We start from the raw sequence: 20,905 nt of genomic DNA, 5'->3' as shown, positions 1-20,905 counted from the left end.
TAGCTTTCCACCAAAATTTGGCTCTCCGGCAATTTTTGTTATTTGCCAACTATTTTGATGTCTAAGTTGACCGGATTAATATGATAGTTTTTTTACTGGCAATCATAACAAGCACCCAGTGTCCAGCGTTGATAGCTGAAATGTTTCTATTTACCGACTACATGAAATCATTCTCTTGTTCTTGTGACTCAAGTTCGTTTTCAAGATCACTCTCACCGGAATCAAATAATTTATCTGGCTCTTCTTCTGATTCGTCAATTATTAGCTTGCATGACTTTGGCTTTTTTCTACCTTTGGATGTATGAACTAATTCGATGTTTTCTTTTTTATTTTTCTTGGCCTTTATATTTTGTTTTAATCTATTTATTGCCTCAATCAAAGTAATTACCTTTGCTCCAAAACAGACACATTTTCTTTTCATACTAGTTAAAGGTTTTTGTTTAATAGTTTCCAATAATGTATCTTCAAAACTTCTTAAGCCGAATGAATTTTCTTGTGTGGTTTCTGGTTCAACATAATTTTGTGTGCTGTTAACTGATACTGATGACTCAATTATTTCTTGTGTTTGCTCCATATGTACATGGTTTTGCGTATTTGGGCTTAATGATGATGGTATTGATGGTAAGCTCTGCTAAGCTTCGCTTTTTATCGTCAATTACTGTAGATGAGGTACTGGCAGTTTGAACAGGAAGGTTCATCATGTCTGATTGATTATATTCGACTTCTCTGCATTGATTTATCCGCCGCTGATAAATTTGAGGCTCAAATAAATCCTTGTGAATAATTTGGTCATTAAACGGGACTATACCAGCTTTTTTAAAACCATTTGTTATGATAGTGGGTTCGGTTTCAGTCCATATCTTACATATCATAGCGGAAAAGACACGTTTTGGAAGTTTTTTTTCCATAATTTTGTCTTTGCCACTTAACGAGCTGTTGATTCCATCTTTCTTTTAACGATCTAAATACGCAAAGATCCAGGCTGCAAAACGTGACTTGAATGTGGCGGAAGCTTTAGAATAATAACATTTTGTTCACTTGCTTTTTGAACAAGTTAAAGATCGATATGTGAACTATGTCCATCATAAATCAATAACGTAGGTCGTTTATCTCCAATAAATTTTAAAAAACTTCTTTTAAAATAATTTCTAAAGGTCTCTAACTTCATCCAGCCATTTTTTGTTTCAGCGTAGGTTGTTCCTGTAAATTCATGATCGCTAGAAGCAAACATTTTTTCCACGGAAAACGATTAATGGAGGAGCTTTTTGTCCATCTGCATTACACGCCATTAAAACAGTGATGTTTTCTTTCCCGGGCCCTGCTGTAGCTTGATAAGTAGAAAATCCGGTCGGTGCTACCACTTTGGTCTTACTCGGATCCAGACAAAAACTTGTTTTATTAAGATTCCATATTTGACTAGGACTGAGATTTTCAGAAAAACGTTCGAGCAACTTAAAATACTCGTCGATGGAGAAAAAATCGATACTTTCTTTTCTTGTAGCTTCAACACTTTGCGCTGTTTTCAAGGAAAGTTTATGAGCTTTTTGAACCGATTGAAAAAATCATCTCCAGGAACGTCGTCACGAAATGATGTACGTATGTTATTTCGACTAACATATTTTCCGATCAACTCAAGCACCTCCTTTTTGGATAGTCCAAACCCCTATTGGGCCATTTTTCTAATTCCGTCTGCAATACATTTTTCAACATCTAGAGAAAGTCTTCCTTGTGTTTGACTTTTCAGTCCTCGGGTGCCGTTTACATGAGTAAAAAGTGTTGCTTTGGGTATCGAATATACTTTTGCTGCTCTATATAAGGTAAGTCTTGCACTTTTGACCTCTTCTACAGCCACCTTTAAAGTATCAGCTGAATACAATGGCTGTCGCCCTTTCTTTATGTAATTGCGAACCATTTTGAAGCAGAACAGTGATCTGAAAATGAGTAAACCATCAGAAACAAATCGTACAGCCTAAAATTTGTTTCTGATGATTTACCTTAGAGGCAGTAGGTACGGTTTCTTAAGTACTTATTCAATATTACAAAAAATTAACCTTCTTCCTCTGAAGTACCTATAACATGCAGGTTTACACTTTCTCCTATGCAACTGGTTACACTTTCCCGCCAAAATATTTTTAAGAGGTAAGTGTAACCTACGTGTAACAACGTAAGCTTGAGTACCTCGGCCACGTGATGCGGAACGAAGAAAAGAAAAATATCGAATTCTTCAACTTATTATGCAGGGTAAAGTATTTGGCAGAAGAGGACCGGGACGCCGTCGTATCTCGTGGTTGAAAAATCTCCGACAATGGTTTGGGATGACCTCAGCGGAGCTGTTTCGCAGAGCAGTCAACAAAACCATGATAGCCTTGATGATCGCCAACATCCGGACCGGATAAGGCACTGAAGAAGAAGAAGTGTAACCTACATGCTTTTTTACTTCAAAATATAAGTAATTTCTAATTTGATGCTAGAATTAAAAACAAAGAATAAAATTGTACTACTTACCAAATTTTTAAACTCCAAGAAACAGAAATGACTAAGTATAATTAAACCCTCTTCACTTCACACCTCGAACTATGTACCCACTTTCCATATACTAGACAAAGGGAGTTTTTGTAACTACCTAACGTAACGTATCTCCCTATACGTAAAGAACTAACGTATCGAAGAAGATGAACGTTAAATTGAGAGTTAAAGTTCTGCACGCAACGTAACGATGGTGTTGCCCTCATCGAATTAGTGAATAACTAATAAATTGTCAGTGCCAGTCTTGCCCTTATCATTTAGCCCTATTTTTGCTATTCAAAATAAATAACAAATATTTTTTTTGAACAATTTTTAATTTTTGAGATGGTCGCGATATTAAATGTAGATGCCTTTATTGATGATGAAGAAGACGAAGACATAGAAGATGCCCTTCTTCTCCATATCTTTCACGACTATACGGCCGCTTTAATTTTGATACCATGTCTGATATAAAATATAAAAATATTTTTCGCTTTTGGATTAAATTCCACCTTTCTGGATGGTCGTAAGGGTTCTTGCCTACGACTTCCTTCAACAAGAACAAATCATCTTCATTGCTGAAGTGAATTCGTTTTCTACTGCTTTCCATTATTTATAAAAATCAAAAAAAATATACTTAACCACAAATGTGAAAAAACACGTACCACGTCTGCTTATGAAATGTGGATGTTGAAATTTTGGTAATCGGGTAACATCCCATTGTGCATTCGGTTACCTTCGGCTCGATGGGGATGCGTATGAACGTAACGTACCAGCCCATTACGTTCGGTAATACCATTGAGTTAGAATCTATGGAGAGGGCATCACGTGACTAAAAACGACCTCACTTCAGCCATATTGTTTTGACATTTTTGACAGATCGTATATGTTTATTTAAGTTTGTTGTTTTTCGAATATTTTTAGTTTTATAATACTTTTATAGAAACTGTAATAATATATTGTGATAGTGCATAATAATGGTTTCTTGTTCTCAACGTAGTTGCAGTGGCAGAAGCAATGTTAATAAAAAATCTTCAGGAATAACGTTCTACAGGTTAGTATACAAATATGTAAACAAAGTAGTGGCCCGTACTTCAGAGAATAAATTAATAGTATTTGACTGTATTAATTTATCTTTATGTATAATATATCGTGTTTTTAGTGTTTACCGCGGGATAAATAAATCATAGTTTATTAAAAATGTATTGCACTTTGTAGATTATGATTAAATCTTCTGAATATCTAGTCATATTTTTATAGTAGTTTTAATATTATTGAGTCCGATCATGATCCCACCGCCATAATGGTATCACCGTTAGCCACGCCTACCTACGCCGTTTTTAATACACACGTTAATACGCTCATAGCTTCTCCATAGATTCTAACTCGATGGGTAATACGTATCTAGATACGTTAGTTCAACTATTAATGCGCATGCTTATATGTCAAAAAGATACGTTACGTATACGTATTTGCTGGCACAAAAACTCTCTAATAACTAATTATGGTTATCTTGAAAACCAATAGTTACAGTTAACCTTTCAAATTACAGAAACACAGCTAATAGAGTGCCACTACGGTTTTATAGATGTCACCACTGTAACGCATTTATAATAGTCAAATAAGCCCATAGGTTGCACTTGCCCAAAATTACACTTACCCCGGTTCACTTTGTAATTTTTTAAAACTTAGGATATCTAACCTAGAATTTTTGTAACATTATTTAACAGTGTAGGAAGTATTTTTGAACTTACAAATAACTTGTCGGAATTCAACCCCCAAGGATTCCATAAACTACCAGTTTTAATACTTTTGTTGCTTGAAAAATTGCATACACCCAGATTATTTTTCATTGCCTCGCTCGTCGGATGAAAAATATCTTTACAAAGTGAAAATGAAGTCTATATCAACTGACGGTTTACCAAAAGAAAAATTAATTACTATTACAGTCTTCCTTAAAAATTACGAAGTCTGTTCTACAACAGTGAAGAGCTTTGTGTGCTGCTTAGTATTTTGTTGATGTAACTTCTTTGGTGTGTTTTGTCAGACATAATGGCTATAATTATTATTTATATTCAAAGGTGTACTTAATAATTGACAAGTTGCGAAAACCAGACATAGGAAACATTTAATGCATAATATAGTATTACCTAATTCTCTGCTCAAACGGTATATTAAAATTATCATCTACAGAAGTTATTTATTTAAAATAAAGCTATTACTAACACTTCTTTGTGTATAACCCTATCGACCACATTATATACGTAATAATAATAGGTTAAAAAGAGAATAAAGGCCCCTTTAGTAGATAATGATGTAATTAGCAAATTAAAACAAAAAATTTATTTAATAAATTTTAATGTAAACACCAAATTAATAAATATATGAATTTTCTCATCTCAGGGTTTATAAATTGAGTTCAAAGACATTACATTTTCTTTTAATAGCGCTTGAGAAAACAGTGGAGTAGAAGGAAATAAATAAAACAAATCAATTGGTGCAATAAATTCAAAATATAAAGACCAAATACCTTTGTAGATTTTTATATGTTAAATAAATATCTTATAAATAAATCTCTAAGCGAACTTCCACTTAAGTTTTGATATCTGCGTTAATACATCGGTCACTTTTGTTTTGTTGCGGATCCAAGTATTTCTTTTCTTGTCTGATAGCCTGATGTTCAGCATTTGCCTTTCCATGGCTCTTTGGGTCTTTGCTATTTTTTCCATGTTTTCTTTTGTAAAAGTCCAAGTTTGAGAACCGTAGGTGAGAACAGGAAGTATACATTGGTTGAAGACTCTTGTTTTTAAATAGTGGGGGTATTTTCTATTTTTTAGTATACAGGAAAGTTTTTCTAAGGATACCCAAGCCAACCGTATCCTTCTCTTTATTTCTCCGGTCTGATTTTCTTTATTTAATTTAACTAGTTGTCCCAAATATACATATTCTTTTACTTGTTCTATAGTTGTTTGTGCAATTGTAATTATTAATTCTTCTGGTTGGTTGGTCATCATTTTCGTTTTATTATAATTTATTAGTAGACCTATTTTTGTTGATTCGCTATTTAATTTATCCATCATATTTTGTAATTCTTCCCTTTTATCTGTTATTAATACAATGTCGTCGGCATATCTCAAGTGATTCAAGTATTAGCCATTTATGTTAATACCCCGTTTTTCCTATTGTAATTTCCTCATAACGTCTTCCAAAGCTTGATTGAATAGTTTGGGTGATATAGTGTCACCCTGTCTGACTCTTTTCTATTACTCTATTATCTACTATTTTAATGGATGTTGTTGCTTGATCATATATATTCAAAATTAAGTCCGTATATCTATAGTCTATTCTCCCATTTTGTAAAGACTTCTTTACTGCCCAATGTTCTACCCTATCGGATGCTTTTTCAAAGTCTACAAATGCCATATACATTGGGATTTGATATTCGTTGGCCTTTTCAATTAATATTTTTATCGTAAGCAGATAGTCGCTTGTACTGAATCCTTTTCTAAAACCGGCTTACTCTCTTGACTAGTAATTATCTAACTTAGTTGTTAATCTGTTTGTTAGTAGTTTAGTTAACAGTTTGTACATTACATTCAAAAGCGTTATGGCCCTATAGTTTTTCAGATCTTTTCTATCGCCTTTCTTAAATAGTAATAGTGTTATTGCTTCGTTCCATGTGGTGGGTATTTTTTTTGTGTTCAATATTTTATTCATTAGTACATAAAGGACTTCCACTATAGTTTTCCCCCCATTTTTTAGTATTTCCACAGTTATTCCATCTTTTCCATGAGATTTGTTATTCTTCATTTTTTGTGTGCCTTTTTATTTCATTTTTACTGATTTCTGGTTGTAGGTCAGAGTTAACGTTCTTTATTTTCAGTTGTAAATGATTACGGATTTCTTGGGTTTTTGTTCTGTTTTATAGAGATTTGTATAATATTCGTGCGTTATCTGTAAAATTTCTTTTATATTGTTGGTCTCCAGTCTTTCTGTGTTCTTTATGCTATTAATTTGTATGTTTCCCAGGTTCTGCTTTAACCACTTCATGTTTATATTTTTTCAATTGTTTTCTCTATCTTTTCTTCATGTAATCTCCGTTTACACTCCTTGATATTATAAATAAATGTTTCCCTAAATTACTCTGTTTCAAACTCCTTCCCGGCGTTTGCTATAAAAACAAAACTGTGGACAAACTCCTAACAATGTTTATTTCTCCTATTGGAAGGCCAAAATTATCCTTAGCTATGCTTCGCTCCAAGAATAGTAAATTATTTTACTTACAAATACTGTAACTACAACTTTCAATACTTTCTTTGCACTACTTTTCGCCACAATAATTTTTCTTTCACCGGTTTAAAAAAACAAACTATCGGCACACTCCTTTCGATTTTGTCTTCACTCGCTTCCTATCCAACAGCAGATGATCCTCCTTGCTTTTTCAATTTCATTCCCGTCTGTCTATCCCTTCCACAATTTCTTGTAACCAATCAAAACATTCTTTCTAAGCATTCAACCAAATTCCAAAACTCTCCGAATTCTTAAAACTCAACTAATTTCAAATTCCCGTAATGGTGTACAAATCAAACAAGACAATAACTGTTTACCTTCTTCATCGTTAATGACAGCTTTTGAGATAACAGAAATGAATCCCTGAAAACGGCAGGTAGATATCATAATTTCAATGCAACCTATTATTTACAAATTATTCTTAAATCTATTGATTTTCATAATTTATAAAGTCCCAGTTCAAACATCTAAAAATCTAAAATTGACAAAGTCTCTGTTTAGCACTTCACCAACACAATAAAGTTAAAACCGTATATCTAGAATATAACTATAACATAATTTTACAAATTGTTTGTCTTCTTCTTCTTTTTGTCTATACATTTTTCTCTACATACAATTTCGGATCATATTAATATATGTATATATATATATATATATATATATATATATATATATATATATATATATATATATATATATAGCTCAATAGGCCCTAGAGGGCCATGGCTAGGAATTTTTCCACTGTTTTCTTCCATTTTCTTCTGTCCATGGCCGAAATTTTCCAATTTGATATACCGAGTGTTTGTAGGTCTTCCTTATACGCCTGTAGCCCCTTTTTTCGTGGTCGTCCTCTTCTCTTCTTTCCGTCCCCTTTTTAGCAGCGGGTCCTTTGCCCACGTTTAGCCTGCCATTCTCGCAAGATAGTCGAACCAGTAGTTTGTGTAGAGCTCCGAACGTCTTCCTTCCTCTCGGAATCCACTTTTCAATTTCCTGGCTTTCTTCTCCTTTACTTGTTAGGGTTACTCCTAGAGACCCGAACTCTGTCAAATTTTTGAAGCAATACTCTTAACTCTTTTTGTTTGTGGTAGTTTTTAGTTGTGTATCTTCATATGTGGTCTGTCCCATTTCCATATACTTTGTTTTTTGCTGTTTAGCCTTCGCTTCAAAGAGTTTAAAAATACTCAGCAATTTCTTGCTGAGTTAGGAGATACTTCATCATCCGCACATCGACCCCTGTAGTTTTCTTACACTGCTTTATCTTCCTTTTTATGAATAGGACATACTATTGCCTCTCCGCATACTTCCAGCATATCTTCTCTCTCCCAGACTTTCGTCAACTGGCTACATATCCGCTGTATGAGTGCTGCCTGCATTTTTATTCTTTTTCATGCTATATGTGATTGCTCTTATTTCTTTCACGGTGGCTGTCTCTATTGTTTACGCCGGGTCATTGACTTCCCCTACCATTTCCATTTGCTGATTATCATTTCCAATTGTTTCTTCATTAAACAGCTCTCTGTAATGCTTCTGTCATCTATCTAGCTTTCCCTGCTTCTCTACTATTAGGTACTCTTCTTTATTATTGTATTAATTTGGTTTTCTTGCGCCTTGGCCACTGCTCCTTTTCGTCACCTGATAGAAGTTTCTCACTTTTTTGTTAATATAATGTTCTTGAATCTCTTGGGACTTTATATCCATGTGCTCTCTTTTCTTCCACCTACACACTTTTTTCGCATGTCTTCTCTCTGCTTCATATTTATTCCTTGTATTTTAGTCTTGTTTCGTTTTGTTTGTTAAGGCTTCTCTTGCAATCGGCATTACACCATTCTTTTTATCTCTTTTCTTCTTTACTTGACTTTTGAGCTGCTTCCTTCATAACTTCTTTTATTATTCCCCACTCGGTAAGGATTCTTTCGCTTTGAAGTATCTTTGAAGTCACGTCCGTCCCAGTTGTCAGCGGTGTCTTTGTTCCTTACTATGATCCTGCATTCCCCATATTGTTAAAAAAACTAGACGCTACTTACAAAACAGCACTTAGACTAATGTTGTTAACAAAGAACCACATAAACATGAGTGTCTTTCATTAAAGTTGCAAATCGCTTGGCTTATTATCGACCACACGTAGCGTCAACTTGTAAAAAACAATTCGTTAACTAACCGCCTTTCTCGCAGGGACGATTCTTATCTGCCAACTGACACAGTCGTGTCTTAGCTAGTGGTAGCGTTAGTACTGGAAATCCTGTTTACTATTTCCAGGAATGTTTATCGACCTTCCGCTCTAGATCCGTAATGTTCAGCATTAAGAGGCTCTTCACCACGTAATCTGGTCCTGACTACTGATAAGCTTTACTTGAGAAAGCTACATTCGCTTACTTTAGCACCATGGGCTTGTAAGAGCCAGTGTTTAGTCAACCCCATACAAAGGTACTACCTCTCACACATCTCCACACATCCAATTATCTTAAATATATTTCGAAAATTTATTGTATAGGCATTTTGAAGAACAAAGATAAACTAGTGTGTCTAAAGCATAGACTAAAGTCTAAAGTGTGACTATGGGCCCTTTAAGGCTCATTCGACGATTCATAGATTTTGCTTATTTATTTTACAATATAATTTAATGTACTTAAAATTCCTTATCCTACTAATCCTACTTTTTTTAGTTATTAGTTTATTTTATTTTTTTTTTATTTATTATTTATTTTTTTAAGGATTGACCACTGGGACATAAATATGTTTTTGCCTAACGGTGTTTCTAGGCGATTTTACACAAAACAGAGACTCGACCACGGAAAGAATGGGAGATTGCATTAGGAACAACACATTGGTTTACTTATATATGTACTATAATACTTTTTAATTTTTATCTGGACGTTAACTAATTTATAATTTGATTTTGATATTTTTATATGTTCAATAAACGATAGCATTAATTCTGTATTTTTAATTTGTGATTATATGTTAAATTGACTGGATGTGTGAAATTTTTACATTTACATAATTTAATTATAAACATATTTATATTTATTGCTATTATATATTATATATATATATATATATATATATATATATATATATATATATATATATATATATATATATATATATATATATATATATATATATAGCAGCATAGCGTACATGGATGATGTGGTGATACTAGCGAGAACAAAAAAACGCTTAGAAAAAGTTTACCAGAAATTTGAAGAAGAAGCGAAAAGATACGGATTAATAATTAACCAAACAAAAACGCAATATATGAAAATAAGACTAGACATAACAAATAAGAATAATATTCCTAATACAAACAATTTTTAGATTAATCATTACATAATTAATAAATTATAATTACTGATTTTCCTTTACTCTATTCTTAATGAAAGTTGGAGAAATACCAATTATTTTATTTATACAATTAGAATTGCGGCATCGCCTAAAGGGCATTACATTCTATATCTGTTGTCATTGGTCCGATTGAAGCGTGTGATGCGTTAAAAGAGCGAGCAGGAATATATCAAATATATTAAGATAGAAAAAACAAATAAGGCAACTAACAAACGGGCACTACACAGTATCTTCATTATTAATGAGGAGCCCTGAAGCCTTTTAAATTATCTTTGAAGTAAGTATGTTCTTCTCCTAAAATTATTTTACTTAAAATTCTAAACAAAATTCACTTTTCCCAATATTTGCTTTTCTATGTTTAGCTTTTAAATTAGAAGAGAAGACCAAAAAGTGACCTCTCATGTTGAGTGAAATTGTGTTGAATGTAAAATGTGACTTACATGTGCAGTAATACAATATCGATGGTAATTGAAGCTACCAGTGTTACTTACAAAGAATTGGTCATAAAATCAAAATTTCACATAGTGTAATCGTATTGGTATATAATTGGTAATAACTTACTTAATCCATGTATAACAGATTTAAATTAGTATAGTTGAAATAAAAATAGCCTTAATTACTAAATTAAACTTGGAAATAAGCCGCCTGGAAATTATTTTAAGTTTTAAACACAAGTAATGACACCGACACACGAAGCACGTATATATTTAAAAGTTGAATTGAAAACCAATGTAGACAAAAATACAAAACATTTAGTGGTAAAATTATCACATGATTATTAAAAAAAAAACAAATAAAAACAAATGAAATCTTATAATTTGCGTGATTTTGAATTAACAAAATAATAATATTTGAATAGAAGATAAGAGGAGATGTTATATTATTTGAATAAAAATAATAATGTTACCCAACAAGAAAGAAGAGAGAATATTTCCGTCAGAAAATGCAAAGGAATTGGAAACACCCACTCCGTCCATCATCCAATAAAAACAGTAATATTGAAAAAAAAATTATATGATGTTATATATAAAGAGATATAATCAAACTAGTGATTATGTAAAAGCACTAGAATGTTTACAAGTTGAAAACAAAAAGGTTTTTTATGCTGTCTGGCATGAGAAAATGTGACTATTCTTAGTGTTAAAAACATTCTAATAAGCACAGAATGGTAATATGATTTTAAACAATGTCGCATGCCCGCATGCGAGGCATAACACCCTGCAGATTTTAAATTGTGGGTAAGTAGAAATTAGAGTAAGGTATTATAAAATGGCTCCACTAAAAAAAACTACAAAGAAAAAATTGCGTTCTGCCAAATTTTAGACGGTGAGGCGTCGCTTCACTCGCCTCATAGGACAAGCCGCCACTAATACCGATTTTACATATATTCAGCAGAGAGTTATATGAATAAAATATGATGACTGCAGCATTAAATACATACCTAGTCGTTAATATAACAAACATTTTAAAAAAGTTATGGTGTTTAAATCTAATCCACGTATTGAGCTGTTCATGTTAATTATTACAATAAATTAAGCAACTTCATAATAACTTTAGTATCCTTTGAGCTAATAAACCAGAACAAACTGTAGTTAAATCTGCAAAAGTATTTTATTACATGTATTTTAAAAGCTAAAACTTATTTATGAAATTAGATAAAAGTCCTAAATATAATTAAAACAAAGTTAGTAAATGATATTAGTCGGTGCTAAATCACCCGTGATATCCTCTAGGGAGATAAAAGTAATAATTATAAACGAAAACAAACATCTTTATATAAAAAAAAAAGAAACTGGACACCCAAGTGTAACTTAAAGTGTTCTTCTCCTAAAATTATTTTACTTAAAATTCTAAACAAAATTCACTTTTCCCAATATTTGCTTTTCTATGTTTAGCTGGAGCACATTCTTTGTAGCTTGCATAATTTTGCTAAAAAATTGAAAAGTCACACGTAATACCATGGGGGTTACCAGTCACCCCGATTATTATTTACCATTACGGCAAATCGTTTCCGTGTCTGTTGTTTGTTTTGATATTTTCTTAATGCTTAAAACGTTTATTGAGAGTCAACTGTTCTGTAACGTAATATGTTGGATTTTCGCTTTTCGATTTTTTAGACTTCGTATTGTATGTTCAACTTCCTGTAATTTCATCGTCTTCATTGTATTCCACTTCATATTATGTTGTTGTTATGGTGTTCATGAATTGCGGTCTTGTTTCAGTCAGTAGTTGTGAGTAATATTCGATCCAAGATCTTTCTTCTATTAAATCCATTCTGCTCACTTCTTCTCTGTTTGTTCTCAGGTTTTTATTGTTTTCCATGCTTGTCTTGATCTTGTTGACCCTATATATTTGTTGAGCTCTTCGCATTTACTTTCTCACGGAACATTTTTTGCTTTAGTAACTAGATTTTTTACTCCTCTATTTGATCTTGCGTATGTTTGTCTATTATCTGGATCATTTATTTGCAGCCACTTCTGATATGCTTATTTCTTGTTGTGTACTGCATTAGCGATGTCATTTGTCTATCACAATGGAGTATCCTTTTTTTTCCTTTGGATCGTGCCCAGTGCGTCGAAAAACTCTAAAGTCTTTTTATTTTATACTTTGAAGGGCAATAAACCTCAGAGAAAGTAATGGAGCCTGTACAGTCTTTTTCAACTATATTTGCGGCTTGTATATATTATTTTGCAAGAAAAGTTGCGAGATGATGTTTGATTGTGTTTTTAATATTGAAGTGCCACCGCGGGCGATTCCATTAGGATGTCTGGTATAGTAAACTGTATAGAATGGAATTTTTAAGACGTTCTTTTTTGTGAATTATGTTTCTGATATTAGTATTAGATCAATTTTAAGATTTACCAAGTTTATACTAAGTTCATGTTTGTGTTGGGCCAAGCCATTCGCATTTCAGATCACAAATTTTAGTTTGTGGTCCATCACTTCATCTTTGTTACGACGGTGGTAAGAAGGTTAAGCATGATTCTCATCTGCTCCATAAGACCTTTCACCATTTATTTTAACTCTTGTATGTCGCTTGGCTGTGTAATAATTTGGTTCAGTTGTTGGTTATTTTGCGACTTGACTATATGTAACACATGGCACACATTCTTGCTCTTTGTTCGGACTCCTTTTTTCTGACCGGTGGGTATCTTTCTTTCTGCAATTGCTTATATACAGTTATGTTTAAGACACAGTTTACACGTCTGGGTTGCCTGACACAGAAGCTCTTCGTACGTCTTTATCTGTGGCATTGTGCTTACTGTCCTTGGTAGTTCAAAGGCTATAGTGGGATAAAAGTGCCCCTGCACCGATCAGCACCGCGATTAATGCTTTCAATAAAGCATATAAAACCATGGCTTCGTACAAATTTTTAGCTTCCCAGAACTCATAGAACCTCCTAAATCTAAAAAAGAAGCTTTTTTCGACTTTATTTTTTCTGGACTCAATTTTGCTTTAAAAAATCTGAAAAAATTCATGAAGATGTATCTTTTGAATACAAAATAGCCTTATTATTTTCAAATTTTTATATTGAAAATTAAGCTCAGGAAAAATCATTGAAATTTTCAATAATTTCTTAGGTCATGTTAATAATTTTTGGCTAACTTTTAAATAGAAATTTTTTATGTATTTTCTTTCGTTCTTTTATATGGTCAAGGCAGAAAAATCAAAACAACCGTTTTTAACTCATTTATTTGCACATAACCTCAAAACTCAGTTCATAATTCAACATTTTTTTCTCCACATTTATCTCTGGTTGTGTTTGTTGACCAGTCTATAGTTATGGGTATTGTATAACTGGTGGTGATAACTGAGGTCTTCTTGGTCTTGTGCAATCACTACTTGATCGTCTACAAAGCTTAAAGTATATAGGTGTTCGTTTCGTACCGATACTCCCATGCCTTCGCATTTTCTTTTCCATGTAGTCAAAGCTTTCTCTAAGTATATTTTAAATAGGGTTGGAGATGTGAAACAACCCTGAAGGAGCCCTTTTGTTATGGTTAAGTCTCCTATGATTCTTGTTCCCATTTTAATAGACACTCTATTTTCTTTATACAGAGCTTTTTTAGCTTCTATGATTTCCGTTTGTATTTCTAATTTGTATATTGCCTCCCATGGTTTTGACCTTGGTACAGAGGCATACGCCTTTCTCAGGTCCACAAATGCCAAATGTATATCTCTATTTTTTGCTTTTTTCTTTTCCAACAGTTGTTCCAGTGTGTATATGTGGTCTAAGCATGATCTTCCTGCCGTGAAGCCTGCCTGATCCTCCTTGATTTAGACTTTTATCGCTTGCTCTATCTTTTCTTGTAGTATCTTTCCATATAATCTTCCTATTGATGATATTACGCTCATTTCTCTGTAGTTTTCGCATCGTTTTCTATCTCCTCTCTTAAATATAGATGTCGTATAGGCGTCCGTCCATTCCTTTGGGAACTGTTCTCCATTTATGGCTTTCTGAAATATCCATTTTATCATCCGGTGTAATTTTTTTGAGCCGTACTTTATAGGCTCATGTGAGATGCCTCCAGGTCCCGGTGTTTTTTTATTTTGGATTGCTTTTTTGGCCGTTCTCATTTTCCTATCTGTTTTAATATTTTTTCTATTTCTTGTTGTGGGGATCTGCTTCGTCTTCGTCTGTTTTTTTTTCCAATGAATTGTGGTCTTTGTTCTGGTAATGGTTCCTTGTAATACTCCTTTCATTCTTTGTTCTGTATATTTCCCAATATAATTTTTTCTTTTGAGTTTTGTTTCAATCCTCTCAGTACTTTCCATGACTCCGAAGTTGTTGTACCTCCTATGTATGTTTCAATATTTAAGCAAGTTCTTTCCCATTTTTCATGCTTTTGTTGTGTTATTTGTTTTTTTACTTCTCTATCTTTTCTCTATATTCTTTATAAACTTCATCGTTGTTTGTAGTCAGCTATTTTCTGTATAGTTGCTTTTTCTCTTCAATTATTCTTTTTGTTGGTTAATTTTTGGTCTAGACGTTGTTTGTATGGTTTTCTAATTGTTCTTGGAGTAGGTCTATAATGTTTTGTTATTCTCTTATAGTGTTCAACGGTTCTTTTGTAGAGGAGGTCTTGTTATGTTTCTAATTAATGCCCATTTTTGCTGTCAGTAGTTTATGGTCAGTTCCATATTCTGCTGCTTTTCTGACTCTCACATCTTTTATCTTTATTGTGGTATCTTCTTTGACTAGTACGTAGCCTATTATCGATTTCAGCTTTCGTGTTTCTTGCGTACATGTATATTTATGAATATTTTTATGTCTGCAGAATTCGGTGGTGATTTTTAGGTTGTTTAGTTCGCATAATTCAATCAGACGTTCTCCGTTGTCATTTTGTTCCTGTTCGTTTCCAATTTATTTGACTGCCTTGGCTATACAGAACATTTAATTATTTTTAGCATGGCGAATAAAATTTAATAACTATAATTGTCTTGCTAATGTATCCACACTTACCGATATCTCGTTATCGGGCCAGGAACTGGTTTTCGATTCACAACGAACGATATTCACTCTTTATCTGCTAGCGGTCGAATGTATATTTATTACAAATAACTATTTTTTTACAAATAATATTATACCTTTTGATGGAAATCTTTGTGGAGTCACTATTGACCCCATTCGTACTACGTGTCACAAAAAACTCTGGTATTATGAGGGTTAAATGCACAGAGAATGTGAGTTTTTTATGCAATGTATCTTACTGAAGTTTATATGTTGCCGTCGACAAATTAAACAAAAATAGTAGCAAAAACTTCATGCGTATCCTGATTTGCGAAACAGAAAAAGAAATAAGCTATACCTATAATTTCTTCACATTAAAAATTGTTCCTTTAAACTCTCTATCAGTTTATTTTATTCCAGATATGTTTGTCCGGTTTAATTTAATTTTAAATCGAGTGAACTGCACAAAAATATTTTCTCATTTATCAAGGATGTACGTGTCCAAGAAGCAATAAATTGTAGAATTCTACAAGAGCAATTCAATTTTATAAAACATATAATACAACGGTCCTATTTGTGTCAGTGTTGCTATTGTCTGCAAAATTCTGGAGAATCCGGTCGTTTTGTCACGATCTCCGATACAAAATTATTTGACTTCGTACCGAGTCCCTTGAGTCAAAAATGCCAATCCCGAGAATACGCTTTCTCATCTTACACGAATTATTTGCCCTGGGTATCTACTTTGGACTTAGGTTTAAAGAATCAATAACAAACGGTGTTAGAATTTGGGTTGAAAACCACAAAATATGTGGTTTTACTTTAAATTTAGTAAAAGATACTCCATATTATATTAATAGCTAATTATATATATTAATAGCTAAACAACTAAATTAATTGTTTGGAATTTATTATTTTAGAAATTACGTTAATTATTTCTAAAAGAGTTAGATCAAAATTAGATAAAGGTAAAGAAGAACATTCACCACAATTTATCATAAACACTCTAAACTTAATAAAATTTGTATTATTGTTCTGAAGAAATATAATTTACTATGTTTATTGAGAATAATCCACAATTTTACTTTAAAATAAGTTATTGCGACGATTCAATTTCCACATTAAATTCATCACATTTACTTAAAGAATACATTTTTTATTTGGTAATTCCGATTGGTAGTTTATTGGTTATTATAAAAAAATATGTTGACGAATTAGTATCTTTTGCTTTAGCTTAGAGGACTGACAGATAATAATGTCATGCATATTAGACATCATCAAGAAATACGGGTAGGATCAAAAACATACAGTAACAGCGAAATGCTAAATACACAACTTTTGGTTTATTACCACAAAAAGCTAATTTTGAGAGGTTCGATAGCTACACATACCTTGGTACCAACATAAAGAGCCAATACCAATAGGGTAAAATACCCAGTGCTTGGCCATATTTAATATTTGTGTCAGTCATTGACCCCCATTAAAAAACTTTTACAAACAAGGTACCACTGTACAACTAATACGAAATACTAAGATAGTATCAAATCCGTCTTCCAACATTCAAGGACACTTCTAGAAAATTTCTTTGTTAAACAGTCTGCCATTTTCGTGCTATAACTCGTTATTAACAGGTCATTCAGTTGTGTGTAGTAGTTATTATACAGTGATGAGTGTCTTACCACCCGGCTTTTTAACGTAAGAGATAGAAAACACAGTTACCTTGTAAAATAAAAAGAGATGAAACTTGTGAGAAAAATCATGATGAAAGGTGAGAAATAATCGATAGAAACCTATAATTTACATTACGTTACATTACCACTATCGATAGTCTCACACCTTTAGACGTTAGCTTCGAGCTAAATCACCTCGGTCATAATTATTATGTGTAACGTCGTATGTGTGACGTATTTCCATTTTTTAATTTCGCATAAAGTAAAAACTGATTGACCACAATAAAGCAAAAATGTGAATAAAATAATTTAATTAATAGTAATTATTTAATCTAAAGTTTTAAATTATTAACCAAGAATAATTTCTACTATGATTTGAACAGCAGCAGAACAATAACCCAAACTGTCACTAAATAATTATAAAAGTCTGGTGGATCAGAGTTCAAGGCACGATGTTCTCATCCAGGCGCTCAGGGTTCGAATCCAACATTTAGGTTTTACTTTTTTAAAAATTAAAATTTGAAATTATGCAGATATTATATCGTTTTGCTTTAAATCACTAAACATTTATTTCAGTCTTTATTAGAAGTGTTTATAGTAAAACTTGAAAATCTTATTAAAAAAACAATGTTCTTTCGAAAATAAAGTAAAAATTCTTCAAACATAAAAGAACGTTCTAAATAAATGTACTTACAAAAAATGTTTAAATAGGTAGAAATTCTATAAAAATATTCTAAATAAACGTATTTTATTCTAATGAAATGTATTTACAAAAAATGTTCGAATAAGCCTTCATTAGCTGCAGAACAATAACCCAATCTATTATAAAAGTTTTGTCTAACATTAGTTAATGTTTCTGGACTAATACCTCTTATTGAATCATAGATCTTTTCTCTTAATTCTTGGAGAGAATTAGGTCTATCGTCTTCAATTCCATATAGTTTGGACTTGATATATTTCCGCATAAAAAAATTACAAGATGCAAGATCAGGTGATCTTGCAGGCCAAAAAATATCTCCGTGACCACTAATCAATCGATTAGGTAAAGTCGCACTGAGATATTCACTGACGATGCGAGACTTATGTGCAGGACAACCATCGTGTTGAAACCATATGGAATCGAAAGGTATTGGTAAATTACGAAGGGCTGGGACAATTTGATTTTGCAGAAGTTCCAAGTATTTCCGCCCAGTCAACATACTGTCTATAAAAAATGGACCAATGACATGATTCCCTATTATGCCTCCCCAAACATTTGCTTTTCGAGGACGCTGGGTACGAGCGACATAAAGCTGACGAGGATTTTTACGTCTGTCATTTTTACGAATTGTTTTTTCAATAAAAAGTTTCTGTTTATCGTGCAAAAACACTTCTCGGTATGTTATTATTTGATGGCTGAAGGCTTGATGATTTGGTTAGCTGTAAAGCAGGCAGCTGTTCACGCGCATCCATTCCAATATTGTCAATTGTTTTGAAAATCATTACCTGTACAGAGGAATTGATATTATCACTGAGAATTTAGTGATTAATTTGACATTAAACAGTCTTCACCGGATTATTTTGCATTCACAACTGAAGACTGTAAAACTGGAATTGAATTTGAATTATTTTGTATTTCTATTTTATAACATTGGAATAAGAATAAATTTTAAATAATGAGTGTTTCGAAAACTTGTTACCTAATATGTATCATATTTTTTAAGATGACTTGCCGGGTGTCTTGCCGGGTGGTAAGACACTCATCACTGTATATTAAGTTAGATTTCTAAGGTATTTGCTAAGGGCAACTACATCTTGGTAAGTGTTTGTGCAGTTTATTTTCTTTAAAACATTGATTGTCTTAGTTAAGTAATTGGTGGCTAATTAAATGATTTTTTTATGCTATAACTAATAAATTTAAGAAAATAAATGACCGGCCAATCTTTAGATTATAAAACTCATACTAAATTAGTGATTGACTTGATGGCCAATAACTGAATTTTAAATACCTCGACGAAATTAAATTTTCTATAAATGCTTTTGAACTCTGTGGGCGTATTAACGCTATTGCTGGTCTATATGCTACAAACGAATCATTAAAATTAATTATTAATATTGGCCGGCGGCCAATAACTGATGTTACAAAGCGCCAATAACTGATTTTTACAAATTTGCAGCTAATATTGAACTGAACTTTCTGAAAATGAAAGAAATATCAAAAAAAAGTATACAGAAAAAGAGCTTCAAATTGCCCTAGATTAAATAAACAACGCGTTTTCATTACGAGAAGTTTTAAGGCGCTATAAAATTATAAGGGTAACCCTACAATTTCGAAAAAGTAAAAAATTTACGAAACGAGATTTAGGACCTAATCCAGTTCTTCTCTTTTTTTGTCTTTATAGAGGGGGGTCTGGAATCTTCAAAAGACATCTCAGTCCATGACGCCGCCTGACTAACTTTAGTGCAGGATTCGTTCTTCGTACTCCCGGCGATAGTTCCTGAGGTACTTTAAAATGCCCTCTCATCGCCGAGTCTACGCCGAAGGCCTACCTGCTAAACCAGTCCCTCCTCTGTCATCCAGCGATCCGGAAGCGAAATGGCCGCTGTAAGGCCGGCATCACTTCCGAATCACTACCTTTATTCATTCGTTCTCCATTATTCATACACATCCACACTCTATTCATCAGCAAGGAGGCTCCCTGTCTCGTTCCAGGTAGCGCGTAGAAGACACCCATCGCTCCTAGTTCGGCATCATTCCCAGATGGGCATTTCCTCCCTCTAGTCTGACTAGAGTATTCTAACTCATACAGTGTGACGCACTTTTCTAGCTTCACCTTTCAGCATCATTCACTCTTACCTTTAGCGTTGGTCCAGCAGTCTTTCTTCCTCTTCCTTTTTTTTGATCACTGCACAGATATAGCTGTGTATGTTAGTACAAACTAATTTATTTTCAATCATTCTCTCAATCATTTCTCTCACTGTAACAAAATTCACACCTGTTTCTCTCTCCATTCTGTTCCTTTCCACTATCCATCTGCTGCAATCTAACATCGTAGGCCCTAAAACACCCGTGTCCTGTGAGCATCTGCGTCAGGAAATAATCCAGTCGCCTGTGGCCACAGTCCACCCATTCTCTTATGTTCGGGATCAGCATTTTCGTCCACTGTGCCACATCTTCCGTGTTGTTCCATTCTTTTGTCATCTTTCAACTGACCTTTCCCTTTTCTGTCTTCTCTCGGCCACAGTAGCTCTCGGCCACAAGGCTGCCGCAGACACAGTCCTGTAGGCGCATGCCAGTCGCAACAGACTTGTTCTGTCTACTCGTGTCATGATACTCCTATAGGCCGTTATCTCTACCGCCTCGCTCCAGACTGGTGCCGCGTAGAGGACGATCGACTGTACAACACCGTGTAAGACCCTCCTCCTTTCGGATTTGGGTCCTCCAATGTTCGGCATCACCCTCCCCAACGCAGCCGCACTATTCGCAGCCTTCTGGACCACCTCCCGCACGTGCTCCCCCCATTTTCCATTCTGGTGCAATGTCACTCCTAGATACTTTACTTGTTTCTTGGGTGTTAGACATGCTCCCGCACATTTTAATTCAATATTTTGCCTGTTCCTTGTCCCCTTCAGAATGATGGCTTCGGTTTTCTCTGTCGCAAGTTTC

The 20,905-nt window shown here is 33.4% G+C and overlaps 1 protein-coding gene across 1 annotated transcript in view; it reads left to right on the top strand.

The window, feature by feature from the left end:
- Positions 1–9,712, top strand: part of mGluR (metabotropic Glutamate Receptor) — a 720,415-nt gene extending 710,703 nt beyond the window's left edge. The window contains exon 13 of the mRNA XM_072546856.1: positions 9,507–9,712. Within this exon, the coding sequence (XP_072402957.1) occupies positions 9,507–9,526 (20 nt within the window). The 3' untranslated portion in view covers positions 9,527–9,712. The remainder of the gene's footprint in view (positions 1–9,506) is intronic.
- Positions 9,713–20,905: the final 11,193 nt, after the last annotated feature.

Source organism: Diabrotica undecimpunctata, chromosome 10, assembly GCF_040954645.1.
Source record: "Diabrotica undecimpunctata isolate CICGRU chromosome 10, icDiaUnde3, whole genome shotgun sequence".
Taxonomy (NCBI): Eukaryota; Metazoa; Arthropoda; class Insecta; order Coleoptera; family Chrysomelidae; genus Diabrotica; species Diabrotica undecimpunctata.
The sequence above is the reverse complement of the archived record's forward strand: the minus strand, read 5'-3'. Positions and strand labels throughout refer to the sequence as shown.